General features: G+C 46.9%; 10 protein-coding genes across 10 annotated transcripts; 4 read left to right on the top strand and 6 right to left on the bottom strand.

Annotated features, from left to right (window-relative positions):
* Positions 1-169: 169 nt before the first annotated feature.
* On the bottom strand, positions 170-1,206 carry FMAN_05301 (uncharacterized protein; the record flags this gene model as incomplete). Its single annotated transcript, XM_041828057.1, has 3 exons — positions 170-363; positions 440-949; positions 1,044-1,206. 3 exons carry the CDS (start codon positions 1,204-1,206, stop codon positions 170-172), a joined length of 867 nt encoding a protein of 288 aa, XP_041678958.1.
* Positions 1,207-1,793: 587 nt separating this feature from the next.
* Positions 1,794-3,317, bottom strand: FMAN_05302 (uncharacterized protein; the record flags this gene model as incomplete). The annotated part of the gene is made up of 1 exon (XM_041828056.1): positions 1,794-3,317. One exon carries the CDS (start codon positions 3,315-3,317, stop codon positions 1,794-1,796), a length of 1,524 nt encoding a protein of 507 aa, XP_041678957.1.
* A 730-nt stretch (positions 3,318-4,047) lies between these two features.
* Positions 4,048-6,322, top strand: FMAN_05303 (uncharacterized protein; the record flags this gene model as incomplete). The annotated part of the gene is made up of 8 exons (XM_041828055.1): positions 4,048-4,582; positions 4,643-5,067; positions 5,126-5,215; positions 5,273-5,707; positions 5,774-5,856; positions 5,915-5,944; positions 6,004-6,058; positions 6,110-6,322. 8 exons carry the CDS (start codon positions 4,048-4,050, stop codon positions 6,320-6,322), a joined length of 1,866 nt encoding a protein of 621 aa, XP_041678956.1.
* A 406-nt stretch (positions 6,323-6,728) lies between these two features.
* FMAN_05304 (uncharacterized protein) lies at positions 6,729-8,450 on the bottom strand (the record flags this gene model as incomplete). The annotated part of the gene is made up of 1 exon (XM_041828054.1): positions 6,729-8,450. One exon carries the CDS (start codon positions 8,448-8,450, stop codon positions 6,729-6,731), a length of 1,722 nt encoding a protein of 573 aa, XP_041678955.1.
* A 376-nt stretch (positions 8,451-8,826) lies between these two features.
* Positions 8,827-11,056, bottom strand: FMAN_05305 (uncharacterized protein; the record flags this gene model as incomplete). Its single annotated transcript, XM_041828052.1, has 5 exons — positions 8,827-9,092; positions 9,154-9,291; positions 9,351-9,680; positions 9,735-9,933; positions 9,986-11,056. 5 exons carry the CDS (start codon positions 11,054-11,056, stop codon positions 8,827-8,829), a joined length of 2,004 nt encoding a protein of 667 aa, XP_041678954.1.
* Positions 11,057-11,850: 794 nt separating this feature from the next.
* Positions 11,851-12,810, bottom strand: FMAN_05306 (uncharacterized protein; the record flags this gene model as incomplete). The annotated part of the gene is made up of 3 exons (XM_041828051.1): positions 11,851-12,469; positions 12,518-12,618; positions 12,667-12,810. The coding sequence occupies 3 exons, from the start codon at positions 12,808-12,810 to the stop codon at positions 11,851-11,853; spliced, it is 864 nt and encodes a 287-aa protein (XP_041678953.1).
* Positions 12,811-13,481: 671 nt separating this feature from the next.
* FMAN_05307 (uncharacterized protein) lies at positions 13,482-14,420 on the bottom strand (the record flags this gene model as incomplete). Its single annotated transcript, XM_041828050.1, has 3 exons — positions 13,482-13,992; positions 14,048-14,103; positions 14,157-14,420. 3 exons carry the CDS (start codon positions 14,418-14,420, stop codon positions 13,482-13,484), a joined length of 831 nt encoding a protein of 276 aa, XP_041678952.1.
* Positions 14,421-16,131: 1,711 nt separating this feature from the next.
* FMAN_05308 (uncharacterized protein) lies at positions 16,132-17,810 on the top strand (the record flags this gene model as incomplete). The annotated part of the gene is made up of 2 exons (XM_041828049.1): positions 16,132-16,213; positions 16,270-17,810. The coding sequence occupies 2 exons, from the start codon at positions 16,132-16,134 to the stop codon at positions 17,808-17,810; spliced, it is 1,623 nt and encodes a 540-aa protein (XP_041678951.1).
* A 638-nt stretch (positions 17,811-18,448) lies between these two features.
* FMAN_05309 (uncharacterized protein) lies at positions 18,449-19,754 on the top strand (the record flags this gene model as incomplete). Its single annotated transcript, XM_041828048.1, has 4 exons — positions 18,449-18,744; positions 18,840-19,422; positions 19,474-19,575; positions 19,632-19,754. The coding sequence occupies 4 exons, from the start codon at positions 18,449-18,451 to the stop codon at positions 19,752-19,754; spliced, it is 1,104 nt and encodes a 367-aa protein (XP_041678950.1).
* Positions 19,755-20,604: 850 nt separating this feature from the next.
* FMAN_05310 (uncharacterized protein) lies at positions 20,605-23,231 on the top strand (the record flags this gene model as incomplete). The annotated part of the gene is made up of 2 exons (XM_041828047.1): positions 20,605-22,496; positions 22,547-23,231. 2 exons carry the CDS (start codon positions 20,605-20,607, stop codon positions 23,229-23,231), a joined length of 2,577 nt encoding a protein of 858 aa, XP_041678949.1.
* Positions 23,232-23,242: the final 11 nt, after the last annotated feature.

The following is a 23,242-nucleotide window of genomic DNA, read 5'->3' as shown; positions in this document are numbered from 1 at the left end:
GTATCGGGTAGGTCTTTATCACAAAATCACCGCCCTCACCTTCATCTAGGCTTAGCAAGTGCTCCTCGCTCGATCAAGTCCACCTCATAGTCCGTCATCCCCTCCGCCAATTCAAACCTGTCGAATTCATGCAAAGTCCTTGCTATGCACTTCATAATATACATCCATGCTAGGCCTCTACCAATGCGTCGACCAGGTTGCCACGTAGAGTATCGCCCGCCAACTGCATCGTTAATGCGGGATCTATGAGTGTACAGAAAGTCCTTGGTACTCCAGTGTACGCAGGATGGCTGAGGCCTGGTGTACCATGCCATAGTGTACAGAATGCCCGTGAGTCGTCATTTTCCTCTCCGTCTAGCATGACTAGAGTCATGGTAGAGCTATCTTCTATCTTCTCTCGGTCGGATTAAGCTCTCAGCCTGTGTTGGGCTTCGGTTACCAAGTATGCTATAAGCCCAAAGCACGAGAGCAGCATGGTATTTCGCCGCGGCATAAAGGTTCTGCAGGGTCGTAGGCGGAAACTGGCGAGCCCTTCTAAGAACTTGGTCCGCGTGCCGTATTGCAACTCGAGCGGTGGATGATTGTTTCCATTCACTCACGATAGGCGCTACTCGCCTCGCCTCAATTTCTCCTTCTTTACCCGCAAAGCGTTGCATATGGGCCATAGGAGCATGAAGAGCCATCATGACGCATTCCAGCAACAGGCGAATCTCGTGGTGTGCGACGTGTCTATCACAGTACATACGGATAGTTATCAGATCTTGGTACAGGTCGCGTTGTTGGTTCATACACCATGATTCCATCCGGCGTCTTTTGGCCTTGGAGGCTGAAAAGAGAAGAGTCAGCTGCTGTTGGAGGTCCCATACCTGATTGGCAAGCGCATGGATAGCGGCAAAGTAGCAGAGCTTGAGCTTAGCCTGTCCCCGGCATTTTTCGAGGACTGTGACGTCTGAAAGAACCTCGGTGATCAGCAGATGACGCGATTCACTAATATAACGCAAGAACTCTTCTCTCCATTCTTTAGAATCCTCTGCAAGCCATACGCTGCTCGAGCATGAGCCAGCTCATGTCATTAAAGTAAGTCTGCACGATTGAAACTTTTTGGGCAGAGCCGACAGCGGAATTGATGGTAATTCTGGTGGGATTGGACATGTCACCGAAGGTGGTCAGGTCTTTCATAAGATTTGCTGCACACGAGACGGACATGTTTATCGCTCTGGTGAGACATTTGACCCGACAGTTTTGGACGGAGAGTTTGAGCAAGGAAAACAGCAAGGTCTGCCAAGGAGAGGACCCTTTTGAGTTTAATAGCCTGTCTCACTAGTCTACTGGAATAGTGATTCTGGGAATGTGGGCTCCCGAAGTGCGAGGGAAAACGAAGAAATGTAAAAATGTCCTGTGATGGGAGTTTAGGAGAGGCAACAGCCCCAGCGCATAAAGTCAAAGAATGCCAACGAATGCTAAGTTATGTCAGCTGGAATAAGCTCTCAGCCACAAGCCTCAACTGAAAATAACACATCTAGCTCACAACACATAGTTATGGAGCACGAAAACCCCACCTGGTTATCGGAGCTGGTCAGTGACAGATTTTCAGCATCAGACTTATCGTCAAGCAACGATAAGCACAGTCAATAGAAATTGCAAAAGATGAACGCGGATGTATTTGTACGAAATTGAAGTTCTAACAGAAACAAGCCCTTTTTCCCACGGTGCATTTAGTCCCATTCATAAGGTACCGCATAAGTAGGATCAAACGCATCGTGGACAATGCCGGTGCCCCGTGTGAAGTGAGCCTAAATCATCCCTTCTTGGACAACAAAAGGAGGGGGGCCATCGCCATAAACGTATTCTTGAACTTCTCTGTCAAGGCACACGTAGCGGCCGTGGTTGAATTGATTGAGTAGCATCGAAATACTAACTTTGACCCTTTCACTGGCAGGTCGATGCCTCCAGCCTAATTCGTCGCGGATAGCAGCCAACATGGTAGCATGATTTCCATGGCCCCGAACCAAGGCGAGGAAGCTGAGATCCACAGACTTTATTGTTGATGGCAGCTTGCCGAGAAACGAGATAAGATCATCCTGGAGAACTGGTAGCCCGGACAACCCAACGTGCCTCAGCTTTCCAGTTGGAAAAGTGTCGACGGGAAAGATATCAAAGAGTGATAAAGACTCTTCCATATCGCAAAACCAACCATTCAAACTATAATCTATTTGCAATACAGCTTCCTCCAGGTCGGTTGCTTTGGCTAGAAGACTGGATATCCTGCCGTTGGTATAGATACCCCAATCTTCGGAGCCCTCAAAGTTCTCGCGGTACCCAATCGCTAACGACAGAACAAGGCGTCTAAATCCCGGCTTTGCAACAATCCTGCACAGACTATCATATTCTACATTTGGCTTGTCAAAGAGAGTATAGTCGATCCCATTGGGAAGCTTGTGACTATCCACAACCAGCTCAGAGATTTGAAGCTTGTCTGCGTAATCGTCTAGAGCCTTTAGAACCATGCAGAATCCGCGCCACTGTTTCCTCTCTTCGTCATTTCCCCATCCTTCTGGGCAATCTTCAGGACCATATCCCTCTGTAAGAATGTCGTCACGTGGCCAGGTGCGAGGAGTTGGATATACAAGTCCAGATGGAAGTTCTCGGATCATTGGAGTATCATAAAGTGGCATGAAAAGAAACCCGTGCGCCGCCGGTGTTATCGTGACCCTTGCGAGTCGGGGAAAACGTCGTATGGCGTACCGAAAAGCCCTTTCGTCTGCGCTCGATGATAACACCTTTCGTTGCTGATACAAAAGGTCTGTGTAATACGCCAGTGAGTCTCGAGAGGGCATTAGGTTATTCATCTGCTTCTGCACTTCGTTGTCGCCCTCGTATTTGTTCTTTTGCTGCAATCTACTGTTGGTGTAAAAGAGGCTTTCTTTGCAAAACTTCACAAAATCCCTCGAGATCCATTCTTTGTTCTCGTTGGCGGCACAGTCATCAGGATCATTCTCGTCCCCGCTATAACCACAGGGGCCGTAGCCGTCTGTAATGGGAATCTTCCTCAACAAAGTGTCGTCCCATATAATCTCTCTCACGCGATGACGAAAGACGTCATGGTTGGCAACTGCGAGCAAGACCTCGACATTGCGTGGGTTAGCGGAGATGAAAACGCGGTCAAATCTTAGGTACGACTTGTCTCCCAAGGCTCGACATGTCAGACGTAAACTTTTGATATCGCTATTGGAAAGGAGACGACAGGTAGCACCAAGAAGCTCATTTGGTAGTGTTTGGAGTGCAGGTGGGGGACTTGCATCGTTGGGCAAGCCCATGGTTGCAATTCGAATTAAGTCAGGATGTAAAGAACAAATTCTTAGAGAGGTCCAAGTGGGGACAGAAGACACTTTATAGAGGAGGATATTTGCTTGTCCAGTGAGGTAATGATATCATGTCACGAACCTTGCTTGGTGGAAACCTACAGAACCAATTTTGGTGGCTCCTTCATGCTCTGTACATGGCGCTGACTGACTGCGGGTTGCTGTTGAGGCTTGTGGCTGATATTTCATAGCACCACATTGAACTCAGTAAGGCTGTCTGTCAATAACTTTGGTGGGTTTTAACCATAAGCTTCTAGCCACAAGCCTCAATTGCAAATTGGCCACAGGGATCAGAGCTCAAGTGAAGAGCTACTGCGATAAGGTTTGTGTTCAAAAGAGACCTCAACCCTAACATCAAGTTCTCTGTGCTGATTTAAGCTCTTATTCATAGCACACAAAGGCAAACAATGTATTTTGATCCACATGAGCAGCAACACTCGTTGCCCTCTGTGATAAGGTTGAGGTTTAAAGAGGAATTATCAACACTCATAGGCAGTATACCCATTAAACTCACTGATGCACAAGATCTGGCTTTTTTCTGAAAAAGCTAGTTATTCTAATGACTCATTCTAAAGGTGTATAAAGGGCCTGCATGTGCCGGCAACAGGGTTTTCGAATTTCACTATTTTCTGACGAAATCCTATACTTTTCCATTTTTGTTTTGTCTCTCTGGTGACCACTCATCATGGGTTACTCAAAGAAGATGCTTGTGCCACTATTTACTTGTGCACTAATCATTCCTTCTCTTTTCACATCAGCTTTGGCCGCCGCCATAGGCAGTACACCAAGGAGACAGTCAGACAGCCGCGACTTGGACCCCGTCTATCTCAAGGCGCTCTTCCCCGAGGGGCACATTTCCTCAGATACTTCTGATCTACAGTATGGCCTCATTACCGTTGGAGCCAACTCCAAGTCTGGCGCGGTAGACCCTATCAGCTCGGGATCTGGCGTTCTTCTGGCTGTTGGAGAGTCTCATGGACTTGCCCAACTCCAGAAAAGAGATGGCCAACCAGATCCTTTTGTCTTCCTTGACTGTCCCGCCAACGTACTCGACCAACCAGTCAACAAAACCCAGAAGGCTAGAGTCGTCTGCGCAAGTGAGGACGTCGATGGCTGCTTCAGGGTGATGGAGCGTGGAGTGGAAGGCACTTTGGTGGAGATGCCAGAAGAGTGTGCACCAAATTCGTTTGCTCGAGCAGTCTCTCTAGATCTTGCTGAAGGTAATTCGGTTTCCACTTGTTCGCCCTTTATACGATGACCCTTAGCTGACACCTCAAAAGACCAAACTATGCCAGACCACTTGGCCAAGCTATATAACCCCACGTCCCCGATATACGAGTTTTCCTTCGACTTCAACAAAGAGAAACGGCGAGACGACGCGGAAGTAGCCATACGAATGGATGTGACAAACGTCAAAGGACACTGGGACGGTCTTGTCGAGTCTCCCGGTGTTGAGAAGCGCCATCTCGAGCGCAGATACTTTCCGCCTGCAAACACTGACTGGAAGGAGAATTTACGGAAAGGAGACAGATTCCAATACGGCTCTGGTGGAAACTCGCTGAAAGTCCAAAAGGACTTAAGTACGCCGGTCTTTTGGCAAGCCGCCGAGAACTGTTCTGTAGGTGATAAACGCTATGGTGAAGGTATCGCAGCTTTCGTCAAGGGCAAGGTCGATGCCAAATTATCCTATGCCGTTACAGTCATTGTGAGTATTCCAACAATGTCTTTATTCCCACTTCGATCTTGCTGATGCGGCTCTGTAGGCAACCTCAACCAGAGGCACTTCGAGGGTCGATGTCAAGGAGGCTAGTGGCTTCATCAAAGTCACTGGGCAGACGGATTTGACCTTTGGAGTTGGCTGAATGGGTCGACTTGATATTGCCATGGCCAAAAAGGGCAACCCTGCCAAGAGCGAGGAACACTGGGAAGCCTTTCAAAGGCACACGATTAGTGCAGGGGCATTCTGGGGATACATGAGCCTCACTCCCTTCATCAAACGGCAAACTTTCTTGGCCACGTCTCACATGAATGTGGCCCCATCCACCAACACTAGTCATGCGGCGACCTTGAATGGACGCCTAACTACACGAGTCAAGTCTGACTTGGGCGACTTTCCAGCCTCGTTTCCTCACGTTCTGTTGCCAGACGAGATGCACACTCTCAGAAAAGACCACAAGGAAACCGAGATGAATAGTTTTGAGGATGACATTCTTTACGGGGACGGAGGCGAAAAAGGCAGCACCATACAAATCGGACATAATCTCACTTTTGGGCTCAGCTTGAGTTTTGGCGTATACACCGATGTACAGGGTCCGAAACCAAATGGCGAGTCCAGCTCTGCATTTGTAAGTTTTCTTTAATCCATTACCACCACCTTCTAGTATCTTTGTACTAATTTGAAACCACTATAGTTACTTGTCACCAGCGAGACATATGCCAATTGGGATATTCCACCAGCCAAGAACGACCAAGTCTGCCCTTATGCAACCGCCTCGTAAGTAGATTCTGCTCCCGACCATGCGCACTATAAAGAAGGAACTGACAGAATGTAGGAGTCTACTTCGACAAGGGGTAACCGGCAGGTAAGTACAGTCCGATACTGAGAGTGGGTTTCTGGAAACCATGCTAACGGATGAACAAGAGGCTTTCTTAGCTGGGAAAAGGACGACGGGTCGGCGCTACTTTTCGTTGATAAAGTGTGTCACAATTCACGTACATAAGCATCTCATTCTAACTATCATATCTAGGAAGCTCCTTACCGCAGACCCTGCTACTCGACCAAGAGTGGGCTAGACAACCCTAAAGATACCTTTGGTTACACGCACCTCAGGCCCAGCAATGCACTTCGCCACGGAGCCGACCTCTTTGTTCAACAAAGAGTCGATCAAAATCTCGGCCGCATCAACTGCGATAATGGGCAATGTGGGTCTTGTCTTAATATGGAACCTAGTCGAATATGAAGTTAAGAGCGAATTACTATGAACACCCTGACTATGACGTAAAGCTTGGTTGGGTAGAGATGCTGATAAGTTACTAAATATTCTATCCCTTTCCTATTGACCAAATGTATTAATAATGAAAACGATAACTATATTATTGTCCAGTTTTCAAAATGGAAAAAATAATACTATTGACTTATCCCACACTGTTTATTGCATTCGTCTGCTTTTAAAGAAGCTCAAGCTCTAACCCACTATACACATATCTTCAATCCGCTGTCGCCAGCAACATGAGCGACGCTCCATTTTAACACAAGACATTAAATAATACTGTCAAGGAAATTCGAGTAATACGAGCGAAATACAAACGAAATTCTCCATCTTTACAACTATATCCAAGTACTCATTTAGTGGCCAACGATATGCGCTATTTCGCTGTCTCATACAGGGAGAGTTCAAAATGCATCAACATCGATGCATTAGTAGTTGTAAACCCACATCTTGCTTGTTCAACAGATACTCGGCCTTCTAGGTTAGAATCATTGATCTTTGTTGCATAGTCGGGATCGCATAAGATCTTTTCGAAAGTCTGAAAAGCCTCCAGTGAGAGAGTGTTCTCTATGCGAAGACCATTTATCTCTGATTCCGATAAGAAGCCTGCCAGTTCACAATAGTGCCATTGAGGTATCAGGTGGGAATCCTTATTTTGAGTCGTGACAGCAAAAAGAATCATTTCCTTCGTTCCTGGTGAAATGGTAAACTCAACAATGGTGGCTCCTATGGAGCCTGCATCTGTTCGAGTCATTCTTTCAAGCCAGTTAGGGCCAAGGACCTGACAATAATCTGCAGGGCATATCACGAGTATGCTGTCAACCTCGGAGAACCGGTTTGGTGGAAACGTGTTAATTTCAATAAATTTAGATCTGGCAGAGCTGCGGCCTGCGAGGCCGAAAGATAGCAATGCACCGGCCTTACATTGAGTTCGGTTAGTGAGCGGTGGCGACCCCGTGCTTTCTGAGTCTGCATGTCGTGCTGGAGTGAACATGTCTGTAGTTGGTAAATGCGGATAGCGGATTGAAGAGACTAAGGGAATCGGGACGTCTGGGTAGGAAGCTCGACTAAAAACGCCAGTAAGAGCTTCTCTCCGCAAAGCTATTCCGACATATGGCAGTCCTCCCAGCCTCACATTGAGGACAGCAATGTAAGAAGACCAGCATTGAATCAGAGGAAGCCCGATGGAGAGACGCGAATTAGCAATAGCGTATGTAGATGGCCGGACACTGAGCTGATTAGGTCGATAAGGCGAAGCTTCTAGAAAGCTATGTGGTCTAGGTGCAAGAAGACTGATTTGGTTATTGCTCATGGCCCATGACCAGCAGAAGAGTGAGTGATCGTCTGATGATTTCAGAATCTCCTCTTGGAGTCGCAAGAAGGCTCTAGGCCCCTCGCCATATACCAGAGGCATGTTAATACCAAATATACCCAACATGCAGTACGCCATATCCTCAATTCTCGTTGTCTCGCGGCGGGACAACCAAGACATTCTTTCAGCTATCGACGCTTTATGGCACAATGGGCTTCGAACTTCTGACCAGTCTACTTGCGTGGCAATTGCCGTGTTTGGAGCAGAGCTGAGATACGTGATGCCTATACCTGTAGCTTCGGCAATATGGCGCACGAGAGTCGATCTGGTCCCAATACGTGACCAGTCAGCTGCATAGAAGACCACGCGGTCAGGGGCGAGTAGCTCTTGAAGTGTCCATCCCCTCCTGAACCAGCGACTCTGTCGGAACTCCTTCGCGTAAGATAACGGCTTGAACGTCGGGACATCGGAAAGATAGGCGTAACAAATATCGGCGTTGCTGTACCATGCGAACATCGAGTTGATAGCTTCCGTAAGCTCAGCTGAGCTAGATTTATCGATACAGTTGGTGTCGACCCATATATACGAGTAGTCGTCATTTCTAGCTTGTTCGCAGGCCTCAATGATCTTGATAAATCCCGACTTCTGCATCACCGTTGTTGGGTCTGCCCAATCTAGGAACGTAACCTCCTCCTGCCCCCAAGTATGTGAAAGAATTGCATACTTTGGAACCTTGCTTCCGTAGAACTCCTCGAAAGCTCTGGTGTGGGTGTTTATGAGTCTCATTTTGTTGAAGGGATAGCCAAGCAAAGGTTGCAGTGGATAAAAGCGATGTAGTATGAATCATGTAGTAGCTCTAGACTGATGAACCGCGTTGCGGGGTTAACGCTGCTCTTTCACTTAGGTGTATGACCAAGTATTGCATATTACTTACAAGAGACAGTAGATACTCAGTATGCAATCAACACGTTTATTATGTCTAAATGAATACGACAGCTAAAACCACTTATAGACAATACATTAACGTCGAGAAGAATAATTATATGTAGTTAAAGTTACAGAAGATCAACTATTATAGATACTATTTCCACTCCTTGAAAAGCAGCTGTAAATATGTTTCTATAAGTAAATATATATAATTGAAATCAAACTGTCTTAAGACTTATACTTGAGTCCTAGCAATTGTCAACACCTTTGCTGCCTGGTAAAAATGAGACGCATTTAACAGCTCCTTTTCAGAGTAGGCAAGTTTCTCTGCTGTCCGACGTATGTTCTGAATCTCTCTATGTGAAAAGTTCCAACTACCTTCTATATCGGGGTAGAATGTGCCAATAGTCTTTTCCAACATCAAGGTTCTGGATTTATTATTGAGGCGCAAAGACGACCTTACACGTGCTCGGTGTCGGAGGGCGTTATGTTCTAGACGGACTGCTCATCATTTAGTCAAAGAATGTCAACTTGCACAGACGTCGTAGAAAGCGCAACTTACGGCTATCCTCCATCGTAATGACAGTTATACCAGAGTAGTTGTCAATTGCTTGGAGAATGATCGAGGCAATTGAAATGCCCGATAAGGTTTGATCTTGGCCGTACCCTAGAAAGATTTCGCAATCATCCAAAAGAATGACTTGGACGCATTAGCGTAAATCAAAGTCGGTGTCTGAAGGGCTTGGAATAGAACTATACCTGCATTCCATATATCGCCAAGATAGAACGCCTCTTTAATGTTATTCTCGACTTGCTCAAGCTCTATACCGATTTCATAGGGCGTTAATCGATACAACGGTTTCCTTGCAAATTCGGCAAGAGCCTCCGCAGCGAACGTCTTGCCGCTTCCTGAATCACCATAGAGCAAGATCAACCTACCCAGGTCTCGGCTTGCTATGACATCTTTAGATACCTTGGTTTCGGGTAGAAGTGCCTTTAGAATGTTCTTCTCATCCTCTGGGATGATCAGCATATCAAGCATATCCTCCTTCCAGACTATATCGGCTGCGTATTCTATAGCAAGCTTTCCTATAAACGTGTTGTCAGCCTAGCCTTTGTGATATTAAAATCGGAGGCACCAACGCCATTTCTTGTCGTATAATCCGAAGCCATATGTTGCTGGTGGTAGAAGAAGGGTAAAGCTGCCAGTAGGAGGTGAGGCTGACTCGGTGGTTTCTAATGGCAGGTACTCTTCAACGTCCTCAGTGACCACGTCATCAAGGGTGTTTAGTCTGTGAAAACGACTATAGGTTTCCATGTCAACCATATACCGGCCATTTCCCTATACAGTGGAGTAAATATACGATCAGTATAATGAGTTAGGTCTCAATTACCATGCGATACTCGAGAACCTGTCTCGGGGCATTGTAAAGAATTAATCTCGGGTTTCGAAGCTGCCAGAAAAGGTCCCCACGTTTTCTAAGGCGATGCTCAACTTGATGGTCAAATCTAAGCGGAAAGATACCAAGCGATTTTATTGGGACCTTGTCTACCTCCGCGGCATGCTTTGGCCAGGGTATGGTGACAATCTTCTTGACTTTTGCAAAACGGCCGTTGAATTTCCACATTTCGCATTCTAGCCTGATAGGATTCGAGCCAGGAAGAGGGGGATATTTCGACACCATGGCGACGTGGTGACCCTCTTCAACAGTGACTATGATCTCTCTCGGCCCAAAAAGCTTATGAAAGTGTTTCCTGTTTACAAGCCCATCGCCAAGGAAAAGATTCTCGGCCTCTTGATAGTCGGTGCTATATTCCTTGTCCAGATACCCAAGAAGGAGAATGAGTTCTTTGCTTTGACGCTCTGGTAAGTAGGGAATGTAGTCGCGCAGCAGATTCCGAGTGTGATAGAAGTGAAGGTACGGTGCCACCATGCTACTTTCTCGTCCCCAGCCGAGTAACAATGACTCGTCTACAGGGGATTTCTTAGTCCCTGCCACTTTGACTGCTTCTATTGCTTTTTTCAAATGCGTCGAGACAACTTCCATAGACTCTCCTTCTGCTACAGCATCATCAGCATCAGTCGGCAGGAGAAAGAATTGAGAGCTCGGATCAGGTGTCGAAGAGTTGGCTGAAGCCTCCCTTAAGGCGCCAAATACTGTTTCATGGTATTCGAGGCAGTTGTAGGTGCGGTGTATAATAAACGAAATATTATGGTCCTTTTTGGCGCGCATCTGGGAATTCTCATCCGGGATTCGACCTCTGAGGGGCATAAATTTGTTATCGCCGACAAAGAGACGTGGAACGTCTTGATATGACGAAGTGGCAAGGTGACCAGAATGGGCTGGTGTTGATCCAGGGCATTCCACTCGGTGGATAACTATGTACCGAGGTATCAGAGCGCTAGGCTGGGACGACATAGCCTCAGTACTACTAGGCACGTTATCAGCGCTATTTTCCGCCATATTGAGGTTAAATAAGTTGCAGTATTTGTTATCGCGAAGCCAGACTTGAAACTATGAGGGTAATCAGGCAGTTTGAAGCAACAAATCACATTGCGCCACGTCAGGATAAGGAGGGGGATCCTTGGGCCAGCTACATGGTTTACCTGTTAAGTCATAATATGCAATATGCAAATAAGTATTTCCTGATAAGCTAACATAGCCATCAGCCATTTTTTTGTTAATACAAATAAATGTAAGTAACAACTTGATGCAATGAACCAATATTGTCTGTAGTAATCGGAATGATAGAATACACGGGATCGAAAGACATTGAAGACAGTGATCTTTGTGAGAGTATAAACTTCCAGTGATACTCGGCTATCTCGTTTTGAAGCGATCCGACATCGCTGCCCGTAAATGAAGGACAGTCAGTTGTACCGCACACTCGGATCTCAAATTCGAGTCTAACCTAAAGTCCCTTGTGGTTGACTGTGATCATCTGGACGAGTAGTGTTGTAGATCTGTAGCGGCCGGCTACTAACCGTCTTGGCAGCAGAGCCTCTCTATGCCTAGGATATGGAGTTAGCCGAAGGATGCATGTTACTTGTTGCCTTTTTAAGAATTGGCTTGACCATTCTGTTCTTTGTATGTAGTTGAATACGATAGTAATCCTGCTATGTTATACGACTTCGCGAAGATGACTGCCTCGAAAACACAAATCCCCAGAGAAAGCGCAATAAAAGTAAATATTAAGCATTACTCAGCTAAGTGTGCTTTATTAACCTTTCCCTTTGATCTGTAATCCAGAATCGTCCTTAGAAATAGTTAAAACCATCGACTCTTCCACACATATTGAAAACAGCCGGTTGGAACAGCAAGGGTATATTACCTGACACAGTCTCGCCGGTGGCCTGGTACACTAAATCTGATTGCGGCCAATTCAGAGCCATCATATCGACCCCGCAGATTGGCGTCGAGAAGTCGGTATAGAAACCATTGGTCCACTGCTGTGCCAAGGTATTCGAATTGTCACTACCAACACTGTGATCCATGGATGTTTTCGAACCATCATCACCGTTATCGACATACTGTTCCGGTGGCGATTGCTCATCTCGGCAAGGCGTGGGTAACCCGGTTTCCGGCACCAAGGCCTCCTCCTGGGGAACTTGATCTGTAATTTCCTCTCCGTGTTCGCTTGCAGTATCTTCCGAATTCTCTTCATCTTCTAAATCCATGAGAGGTGTTGGAGACCTGGCTTCGATGCGTGGTTGCGAGTAGCCTAGTTTATGGACAATATCGTGAACTATGACCTCACCACAATTGTCTAACTTAGGTTCATCAAAGTCCCAGGTATCTCCATTGCGCAACATAAGGTAAAGCCGTTTGATAGTAGTTTCAAGAACAGAGTGTGTTTTCTTATATACTTCTGTATACCTGATTTTGGATTTAGTAAGGAACGTTTCATAATTGCAAGGCACATACCCTGGCGGAAGTTGCCTATAAGGATTCTTTGTGGTGAATCCAGTAGTGCAGACAAAGCCATCACGCTGGCACCGTCTACAAGTTGTGTATCCAGCATCGCACTTTGATTATGTTAGTTGATTCGCTTAGTTCAGGTTAATAATACACACCTTTGTCTTTCTTGTTCGACATCTGTCACAGGCTCTTAGCACTTTCTGACGTCGACTGTTGGTGTCATTGCGTTGCTTGTGACCCTGGGCATATGTGGAATGCGACATTGCGTACTTAGGGGGACTAGGAAGGCGGTCTGCCATTGCGACAGGACGTGAGATGGTCGTTCAAATATTGTGACCTTGGTGAAAAGGGCAACGTCCGAGTGTTTTAAATAAAAGTATGAATCAGTGCTACACGTATATATGAAATAAGAAAATGCGGTACGGAAACTGCAGTTATTAGCAGACGTAATATATTGGAGAAGTGCAAGGCTTGCAATGTAATTAAAGTATATATGCTTCCTTGTGCACAATCGTGATTCTTGAGTAAATCTCTTATGACTTACCCTTGCGGAGTATTTTTTATTAAAGTTAGTGATTTTCGTAGTAATAGACTTTTACGGCACGGCACATTCTTAAAACGGTGATGAAGATATGGGCGGTAAGGTGTCATTCACTGTCTTTTAATAACCTGTCCTACGTGACTTTAATATGCATCGTTACATTATGGCGTTGGTGGCTTCACAACTGCCGACAGTTTAATAATAATCTGGCCGGTAGATCGACATCAACGCTTGGTTTGGTATGTGTTAACCTTAAACGCTGCCTAAAAGAGATCATAAAGCACGGCAGAGGAGATTGCGGAGAAATTATAGTAACTGCATGCGGTATTCTATGACGTAGTGAAAACCGTGTCTTGGTGATCTTCTACACCACTAACCCAAACGGTCCAACTCAACCCTCTCAGCCGTGTCGCACAAAAGTCCCTTGACTTAACCAAAATGCGTCGCAAACCAATCCAAAGCCTGTTTTTCAGCCTCCTTGCTCTGTTGAAACAGATTTTTGTTCTTCTCATCAACCCGCACGCAGAATCCGTGCCCAGCTCCAGGATACACCACCACTTCTTTGGGAGTATCCAAATCCTTCCAAGTCTCTTTCATCAAATTAACCCGAGACATGGACGTGACAATGTCCCTGTCGCCGATAGCAACTGAGACAGGCTTGATGATTTGTTCTGCGTCTCCAGGCAGCGACATCCCGCTTGGATGGCCTGTAAACACAGCATCAACAAGCGGCATCCCATCTTTGGTAATAGAACCTGGATGCGCTAGAGTCAAGACGGGTTTACCGCCCCAGCAGAAACCAGCGGCTCCGATGCGTCGCTGAGGGCCCTCGTGCAAACGGACGGCCTCGAAAAAGGACCGAATTCTGGGCCATGACGCTGCCAAGCTGTTGTAGTAGAAGAAAGGCGCCATTCCGTATACGGTCTGCACGAGATACCAGCTATACCACGTTAGTCTATCACCTCAGATTTGTTAGACCTGTCAGAGTCACCCACGGCTTCCATATCCAGTTCCAACTTGGAGTTGTATCAGTCAGAGGGCCCACAATGTCCTGTAGAACCCAGTCAATACCTACTGTCACAAATCGCAGTAGTGCCAACATACAAGAAGCCATGTAGGGGCCGATCTGCCATCCATGAAATCTGGAAGATAGACCAGAAAATTGCCATTCAAGGCATATTGATCAGCAAGAAGCCTGTTGTTCACAAACTCCCATCCAAACGCATCTGGTACGATGACAATAATCCCTCTGACGGGCTTACCATCTCGTGGGGAAGCAACATAGGTTGGCCGCCCAAACATTTCCTGGACTTCCCCAGTCGGTTGTCCGTCATGGCTGTGGCCTTTAAAGCACTCAGAGCAAGACATGGCGTAGGTAAAAAGCTACGATATAGATGTATACAATAAAAATTAGGAAAGGATAAAAGACTCTAGTTAAGAGGTGATGCAATAAAATTGAGCTGTAAAAAGTGATTCTTATACATCTATAATTTCAAACAGGTATCCGAAATTCCCTCCGCCGCTAGGCCTAATACTGATATCTCCGACGGACTCGGTCGCTGTCTCCATCATCTTTCCGAAAAATCGCCCTCCGTTTCGTATTGGACTCATTGGGGTAATGGAATTTATCATTACATTTATACCTTTTCCAGTCAAGGTTGATCGATTAATTCGATTTGCAAAACGCATTGGCCACTGGAACCTTCCCGTCTACAATTATTACCCACTGTCTAAGTATCATCGATTCAAACAACGAATAGATATCCACCACTTTACATCTTACTTTTGCGTTCTCTTTATTATTTGAATTTGTCGCCGCCAAATATATACACTTTTCTACCTTGTCAAGAATCCTACATCTCCGTTGAAGAATCACCCTAAAGAGCACGCGTCTCATTCCTTTACGGACCACGACAATTAGCTCTAAATCACATTATATAACCCTCAGAAGGAAGCCACTAACCCTACCCTAGATCGAGGACCAAGTAAGGAGAGGTCGTGGGACGAGTTGGGCCAAGGGAGGGATTAAGACATTTATGCTGGCCTGGTTGGACTGCTTTAGTAGGAGGCCGGCAGCTGAAAGTCAAGAGGAACAGTTTGTCCTGCTGTCCACGTCAGCAACAGCTTCTTCACTCTCGATAGGCCCGCCCAAGTGGAGACTCGTGCAGCCGAAGAAAAGACCGTGACAGGCTCGCAGAGTGCCACTTTGAGAGAAGATTTGTACCAAAAAGAATAAAGAAACATGTTTCTGTGGCTGCAGGTAATAATCCCATTTATCAGCTGATTAACCGTGTTCTCAGAAGGATACAACCTCTCAGCTCCCTCATCTCATCGAATGGAAATGGGAATATTTATAGAGTGCGGGGTCAGCAAGTGAAAAGGGCCCACTTATAAATATCACAAATCATCAAGTCTAGGACTTTTACCGCCTGCTCTTGCTCGACAAAGATCACCACCGAATATGTGTATGCAGAGGAGCAGTGGCGTGAATGTGGCTAGCTGAGAAGGGAGAAAACAAGTTAAGCTGCCCCTTGACTATTCTACCTGTCGACCTGACTATTAGAAAAGACCAGTTGAATTGTAAGAGACGGAGCGATAGTGAGGTGAGCCAAGCGTCGCACTCAGGAAAGCCCTTCGTCTAGTCTGTGGATGATCTTCGCAGCCCACGTTGCCATCCCGCCCGGAAGCCAGCGGCTATCCTGACCCGCTCTGCTGCTAAACCCTAAAGAATATGTGGCTTGACAGCAAGACCGGTCTCGATCTATCTAGGTTATGCAGCTTTCCAGTATATCACCACGCATGTCTCAGAACTAATATGTTTATGGAAAGCTGAAAGAAAGTGGCAAGCTGAGTCTAAAATGTAGCTACTTTTAAAGAATATTCCTGATTATTCTTTTTACCAAGACTTTTAATATAAATTGCTCGATTAACTTTACTGTTCCTTATTGTTTATCAAGTTCTCTGTATTGATTCAAGCTATTAGCTACAAGTCTCAATTGCCAACAATACAGACATCTCATTTTTCACCCCAAGAATTATCTCTACAGACCACTTTAGTACACAATTACCAGCTCCCAGAATGGCCGATTTCAACATCTTAAGCAAGACGCTCAGCGCCGATCAGGTTATTCTCAAGGGCGAAAAAGGATACGAGGAAGCCAGTAAGAAACATGATACATTCATGGCCGTTTTTTAATCGACTAATTCTCGATCTTAGTCAATATTGGTAACCTCATGTATCGATACACAACTCCAGCTGCTGTGGTCAAAGCGAAGTCTGAAAATGATGTCAAATCGACGATTGTCTTTGCACACAAGAATAAACTTCGTGTCACTGTCAAGAATGGAGGCCACTCATACATGGGCTACTGTCTCAACGAGGGCGGAATTGTCCTTGATCTCAGTCGCATGAACACATGTCACATTGACAACGAAAAGATGCTTATACACATGGATGCTGGCCTTATCTGGAAGGAAGTCTACAATAAGTATCTTGAAGACAAGCGTAACATTGTCATTGGTGGCCAATGTCCCTATGTTGGAGTCAGTGGTTTCACCCTTGGAGCCGGACTCAGCCCTTTCTCACGAAGCTATGGCTTAGGCTGTGATAACCTCGTTGAGATGACCATTATCACATGGGATGGAAACAAGATCACTGTTTCCAGGGACGACGAGGATGCCGAAAAGAAAGAGTTGTTCTGGGCCCTGGCCGGAGGTGGTGGCGGTAACTTTGGTGTTACAGTCAGTATGACTAGTAAGTTTCATAAGCTCAACGATGAAAAAGGACATGTGGTTTGTGGTAGGCTGGTCTGGAATCTTCCTCAGCAGAAGGAAGATTTTGAAGACATGATGAACGCTTTCAACACGACAAAATGCCCGAATGCGCTGACTCTTGATGCCTTCTGGTCCCATACCAAAAATAAACAGCTCACCGGTAGCATGACCGTCATTTACAACGGTGCAATGGGCATAGCGAGGGAGGCTTTGGAGTATTTGCTGGCTTTCAATCCGTCAATCATTGAACTCGAAGAAATGGAATGGACTAATTGGGTGCACAAGTCCGAGGGTTGGGACCCCAAGAGCAAGGTCTTCCATCATCATGCATCTTTCATCTTCGCCGAAGGGGCTATCACTCGAGAGCTCACTGCGAAAATCTCCCGCATTGTTGAGGAGGCAACAAAGGTGGTTGGCATTACTGAGGATAACGAGTCAAATAGTCCGAAGTGTCATGTACTTTGGGACCATATTGGCGGTGCGACGGAGGAGGGCATTGCTTCGGATGCGACGCCGTTCCCCTGGCGTCAAGGCCACTATGTCTCCAACATTAAGATGCAGTGGACCTGTCCAAAGAAGACCAAACAAGTCCATGATTTCATCAGAAAGTGTCAAGCCGAGCTTCTTCCCTACGCGATTGAGCAGAAAGCCGCTTATATCAACTACATCGATAGAAACGTCAGAAACTGGCAGGAGGCGTATTACGGCGCCAACTACCGACGACTGCAGGAGATCAAGACTAAGTGGGATCCTCACAACGTCTTCTGGAACTGGCAATCCATTGAACTCATCAAAGATGGCAAGACGGTCCCTAACCCTGGCAGTGTAGAGGAAATGGAAAGCTGGTGGAAGGAATATGCTCCCCTGGTTGATCCAGAGAGTATGTCTTGGCCAGAGACGGAGCAGGATGTTTATGAGAGGGATGCTAAACTTCGGAAGAGGATTTGTAGTGATGTTCAGCTTAATGGAACTGTAACAGCTTAGTTTTAGGCAGAGGTGTAAGCAATCGTATTATTTTAATAGGACAGCTTGTCCATGGCTATTCAGGCTAGAGTGCCAGAGCAATGGTGGCAACTATACTTCACGATAACATGTTTCCATAGCTAGAGGCAATGATATTTACCTACACGGAGTATAGATATGGTCTTTCTTGGACGAAATAAAAGTGGATCACGGTATCCAGGCCACGGAAAATAGCAAAAGTCCGGGGAGGTCCGACAGCCCCGAATCCAGTCTCCCATCCATGTGCCGAGCCGATATAACACATACTGGCTCCGGGTTGAGGGATGGGCTAATACTAAGCATCCGTATATTAAGTAAGATTCCTTCTGGATTTAACTCACAGGGGTCCCTGAAATTTTAGGCCTTGCTGACGGGAAGGGTAGCCAGTGTTCTCGTCCTTTTGACAGCTGAAGAGGCCTTATAAATCAGCAATAGATACTAGCTTCATCCACCATTCGGCCGAAATTACTATCCTGCGAGTAATGAGGGAAGAGCTATTCTACATCTAGGCTTAGCAATGGTATATAGTCTTTTTAAAAGATGAATTAATATAAATATCTATCCCCTACTTTATCAAAAGTTTCGTTAAAGCAATCTCTACTACAACCTCAACCTCCGACATGACTCTCTCCACACCGCTCTCATTTTCATTCCCTGAGGGAATTTCCTCTTCTCACCTTTTCAAAATATCCATCAACCCGGACTTCATCAGCCAGACCCAAGCAAAGGTCGAAACCTGGCGGCCACCTATCGGGCTATGGTCTGAGTGGACCAATGAGGGACCTCCATTAGAGCAGCTTAAAGACATCACCGAGTACTGGAAGAACAAGTATGACTGGTCATCTATTCAAACTAGGATGAACCAAGAGGTCAATCACTATGCAACTATGATCAAGCGCGAAGGAGACGATAAACGGCACTGTTTCACTTCATTTTGTACATAAGCGATCTAACGACGCTAACGCTATCCCGCTCCTACTACTCCACGGTTGGCCTTCTACACATCTCGAGTGGTCCAAAGTCATCAAGTCTTTGGTCAATAATACTACGACGCCTTTCCACATTGTGGCTCGAGATCTGCCAGGGTTTGAATTTAGTCCAGCTCCAACGCCGCCTATTCAGGATCCCCACGAAAACGGAAAGATCATGCAGCCTTATGAAGCAGCTTGGATACTCCAAGTATGGCATCGTGAGCACAGATTTGGGTTGGCAAATCTCCATGTGCATGGTTGTAGATGTACAGGAGAACATCATCGGTCATATGACGGATTTCTTTCCCGTCATACCAGACAGCGATGATTTGTCTCGCAAAGCTCGAAATGAGACAACAGAAGAGGAGAATGTCTATCTGGCGGCTTTTAACGAATGGTTCACTTCGCATTCTGCATGCTCTGAAGTTCATACTCAAAAACCTTTAGCTTTGTCTCTCGCTTTCACTGACAGTCCAATCGGCTTTCTAGGCTGGATGTGGGATCTCATGAATACATCATTCGATGGCTACAAGTATAGTTACGAAGAGCTTATTACTGACGCTATGATTCTGTATATCCCGGGGCCGTATAGGAATATCAGACTTTATCTAGAGTCTTTGAAGGTAGAGTTCCTCTGACCATTTACAATAGAACCAACTGACGCATATCTCTAGCCGGACAAGATGAGTTTTCCCAAAAGCACTGTTCCCACTGGTGTTTCGGAATGGGGTAATGGCAATGGGACATTCCCTGAACTAGCAAGTTTTCAACTTGCAGTATGTATATTTCTTAATCTGGAGACCTTGGTACGTTACTGACCTTGCCTGTCTAGCCTCGAAGTTGGGTCGAGAGGAGCGCAAACGTGGCCTATTTTGCTCGACATCCTTCTGGTAGACATTTTCCCGCAATAGCCCATCCTGAAGAATGGGTGCAGGATGCTCAGAATTTCTTCTGAGGTCTCATTCGGCATTAAAGGCCGTAATAAGGTGTGCTATGATGAGTACCAAGAAGTATGAGAAAGACCGGCACTGGATGGTGGATTGAATGAGCCTCAGCTTGCATCTGTTATCTTTGAGGCAATCTTTGAAGTTAGATAGCTAAAATAAATTGCATTTATCCTTCCTCTAAGTTGAACATATTACTGAACTGATAAGTAGCAGTAAGAGCTCGTAATAGATATTGTCTGAGGCTACCAGTAACATGGTTCAGCAATCACGTAGACTCGGGCATTCGTTGATTGCAGTCAGTCATCATTTAGGTTTTCCTCTTATCAGCCTTATGCTGTAGCAATTGGTCAGACATCTTGGTATTATGTCTAAGTTGTAAGCTAGAAGTGTTATTTGCCGCTGAGACCTGTGGCTGAGAGCTTAATCCAGCCGAGAGAACCTAGTTGATTGCAGTGTCTAGGGTAGCATTTGGCCAGCAGCCAACTACAACGCATCAGGCTAGCTTACACATAAGTTACCCCACAAGAGCCACATTTTCTTGACACAAGGGCGCACTAACTTATCTCTCACGTAAGGACCCAAAGTAACTAGTCAGGTTGGTGGTTGATTTTCACTTTCAGGCTCCTGACCTCGACAATGCATCTTCCATGTCACTACGCGTGAGTACGACACCAGACCACGACAAGAACTTTACTTGCCTGTTCCCAGACGACAGACCCACGCCTACTCCGGGCGCCTTTCGTGCTCCCTCTGAAGCACGTGCATCAACACCTAAAGCGTCGTTCTGCAGCCAGGCAAGGAGTCTATTCGCCAAGACAAGATTTCTTTTTGCTTACTACTGTTCTCGTCTGTTACCCAATGGAAAGTGATCGGTCTGCCGTTCCAGACCGGGCCATGCTTCTACCCCATTGTGATGAGGATGACTTAAGCTTCTGGTGCCGACAGCTTTTCAATGATGACCATGCCCCCATCCTCCCCGACGACTTTTCCCTTGGTTCTCTGCCTGAAGACCTGCTGTCTTTCGACTCATCATGGCGTAATATTGACGAGTTCACTGATCTTGGAACTCATGAGAGTGGTCTTCCCTCCAGTCTCTTGGATGTCCGCTCCTCTCAACCCCCCCAGCAGCAACCTGCTGGGCCCACTTCTGCCGCAACAGGTTATCCGGACTACGAAAGCCTGCCCTCCAAGAATGGAACCCGCTTCACTAAGGAGGCGCTCCAGGTTCTGAAGGACTGGTTCTCCTCTCACAGCGACCATCCCTACCCCGACGAGGAGGAAAGGGAGACGTTACAGCGTCAGACAGGACTTAACAAAACACAGATTTCTAACTGGCTTACCAATGCTCGCCGTCGACGCAAGGTTCAACGACCGAGGCCTACCTCTCCTTATGTCCGCAACACCTGGACCGGCCCTATCGATATCCCCCGGCGTCCAGATACGCCTGCCTTCCAGAACAATACAGGCAGCCTGAACCCCCTGGAGCGCTGGGTCGATTCGCCTCCCGAGAGCGAACCCGCCTCTGTGACCGCGATCGCTCAGGCTGTCGCCTTGAACTCAAAGACTTGCTTGGGGCAGAACAGCCCACGGTCCTTCGCCTCCACTGACGACGGATCCAATCCTTCACTCTATAATGTGTCTTCCGCAAGTAGTGCTGGCACGTCCAGCGGCGCCTCCTTCGGCTCTATGAACCGGCAGCGTGGCCGTCGTCGTCGCAGAAGACCTGTTCCCAGGCGCAAGGAGAAAGTCGCTTCAGCTGTACCCCTCAAGAAGTTCCAGTGTACGTTTTGCACAGACACCTTTGGGACTAAGTACGATTGGCAGCGGCATGAGAAGTCACTACACCTCTCTCTGGAACGATGGATGTGTGCTCCTAAGGGTCCGAGGGTCCTGAATATCCAGAGCAACCAGATCAGCTGCGCCTTCTGCGGCGAAGTTGAGCCCAGCGATGAGCACATAGAATCCCATAACCTGTTGGCTTGCATGGAGAGGCGGCCTGAAGACAGGACGTTTTATCGCAAGGATCACCTCAATCAGCACCTAAGGCTTATGCATAACGTCACATTCCTCGACTGGAGCATGAAGTCCTGGAAGGTTACAGGCCCTGATATTCGATCACGCTGCGGGTTTTGCGGTATAACGATGCCCAACTGGTCAACTCGGGTGGATCATCTTGCGGAACACTTCAGAAAGGGTGTTACAATGGCTTCCTGGAGGGGAGATTGGGGCTTTGATGCTCCAGTGCTCAAGATGGTTGAGAACTTCATTCCTCCATGTAAGCCCCCCGAATTCCACATCAAGGCAATTGAAGAGTCTTTGGTCATCGAAGCTATCTCGGTCGTGTTAAAACTGACATTATGCATTTATACAGATTTGATCGAGAATGATCGCCGCTCTCCTTTCCCCTATATCGCAACCGCCATATCAACAGAGTTCCCCGATGAGTTGGCAAAGCTAGAACTAGATCGTTCTACAGCCAACCACCAACAGTCGACAATACAGGAGGCTCAGCACCGAGAGTTGAATGAAATAGCTCGAAAGAAGTTCTCGGGAGGTTGCTCAGAGGTGATTCCAGCCACCGTTGCAGGTCAAGCGGGAGCCTTCTTTTTGACCGATGCCAATTGCTACCGTCGCCTCTTTCGGGAGTTAAGACGCTTCGTCACGTCGATCATGTCACCGAATAATCCGAACTGCCATATACCGACCGATGCTGAGATCCAGCATCAGGCTCGTTGCATAATATTCGACGAGTAAGCCCTACACGATACACGGTACTTTCCCTAATCTGACCATTTTATAGCGACGACCCTTGGAATCAGACCGCGGCAGATAACGCTGAGTGGCTCTTGCGATTCAAGCGTGATGTTGGCATCCTACCGCCGGGGGCTGGTCTCTCGCTAGACACTAATGCGTGGAACATCACGCATGGCGGCACAGGCTTTGCTCCTCCGTACGCGTTCCCGAATAAGAAAATGTTACACGCTACCTCATCCACGCCAGCATCGGTCGTCAGCCCCAGCGCCACGAATGGGTCAACCATGACTACCAGCCCGGGCACGACATCCCCAGGCTTCGAAAAGCTTGAAATATTTCTCGGCAACAACGCAACGCCGTTCGAGGCCGATCAGACCTTGCTGGAGGGGTACATTGAAACCTTTTCATCGCGGTATGATCGACCTGCTTCAGTCTTTTGCTCTCGGGAGCTCGAGAGCGGCCTCATTAGCTTCGTGGAGACGGAGATGGCATGTGGCGCAGGTTTCCCTTCGGATGAGGCGATAAGGTTGCGTGGCCGCGAGATTTTGAGTTGCGACAAGACGGCGGCTGATGATCCCGATCTGCTCGCAAGGTTTAAGGCGTGGATGATGAGACTACGCCATCAGCAGCCGGTGAACATGCCCTGTGATATCAATATCGATCTGAATGACGCGGAAATGGATAGTTTGCTGGCTGACGCGAACTTTGATATGATTTTGACAGAACTTTAGACATTTCTTAT

Source organism: Fusarium mangiferae, assembly GCF_900044065.1.
Source record: "Fusarium mangiferae strain MRC7560 genome assembly, contig: FMAN_scaffold002, whole genome shotgun sequence".
In the NCBI taxonomy this organism is placed as follows: Eukaryota; Fungi; Ascomycota; class Sordariomycetes; order Hypocreales; family Nectriaceae; genus Fusarium; species Fusarium mangiferae.
Note: the sequence above shows the minus strand (reverse complement) of the source record. Positions and strands in the feature narration are given on the sequence as shown.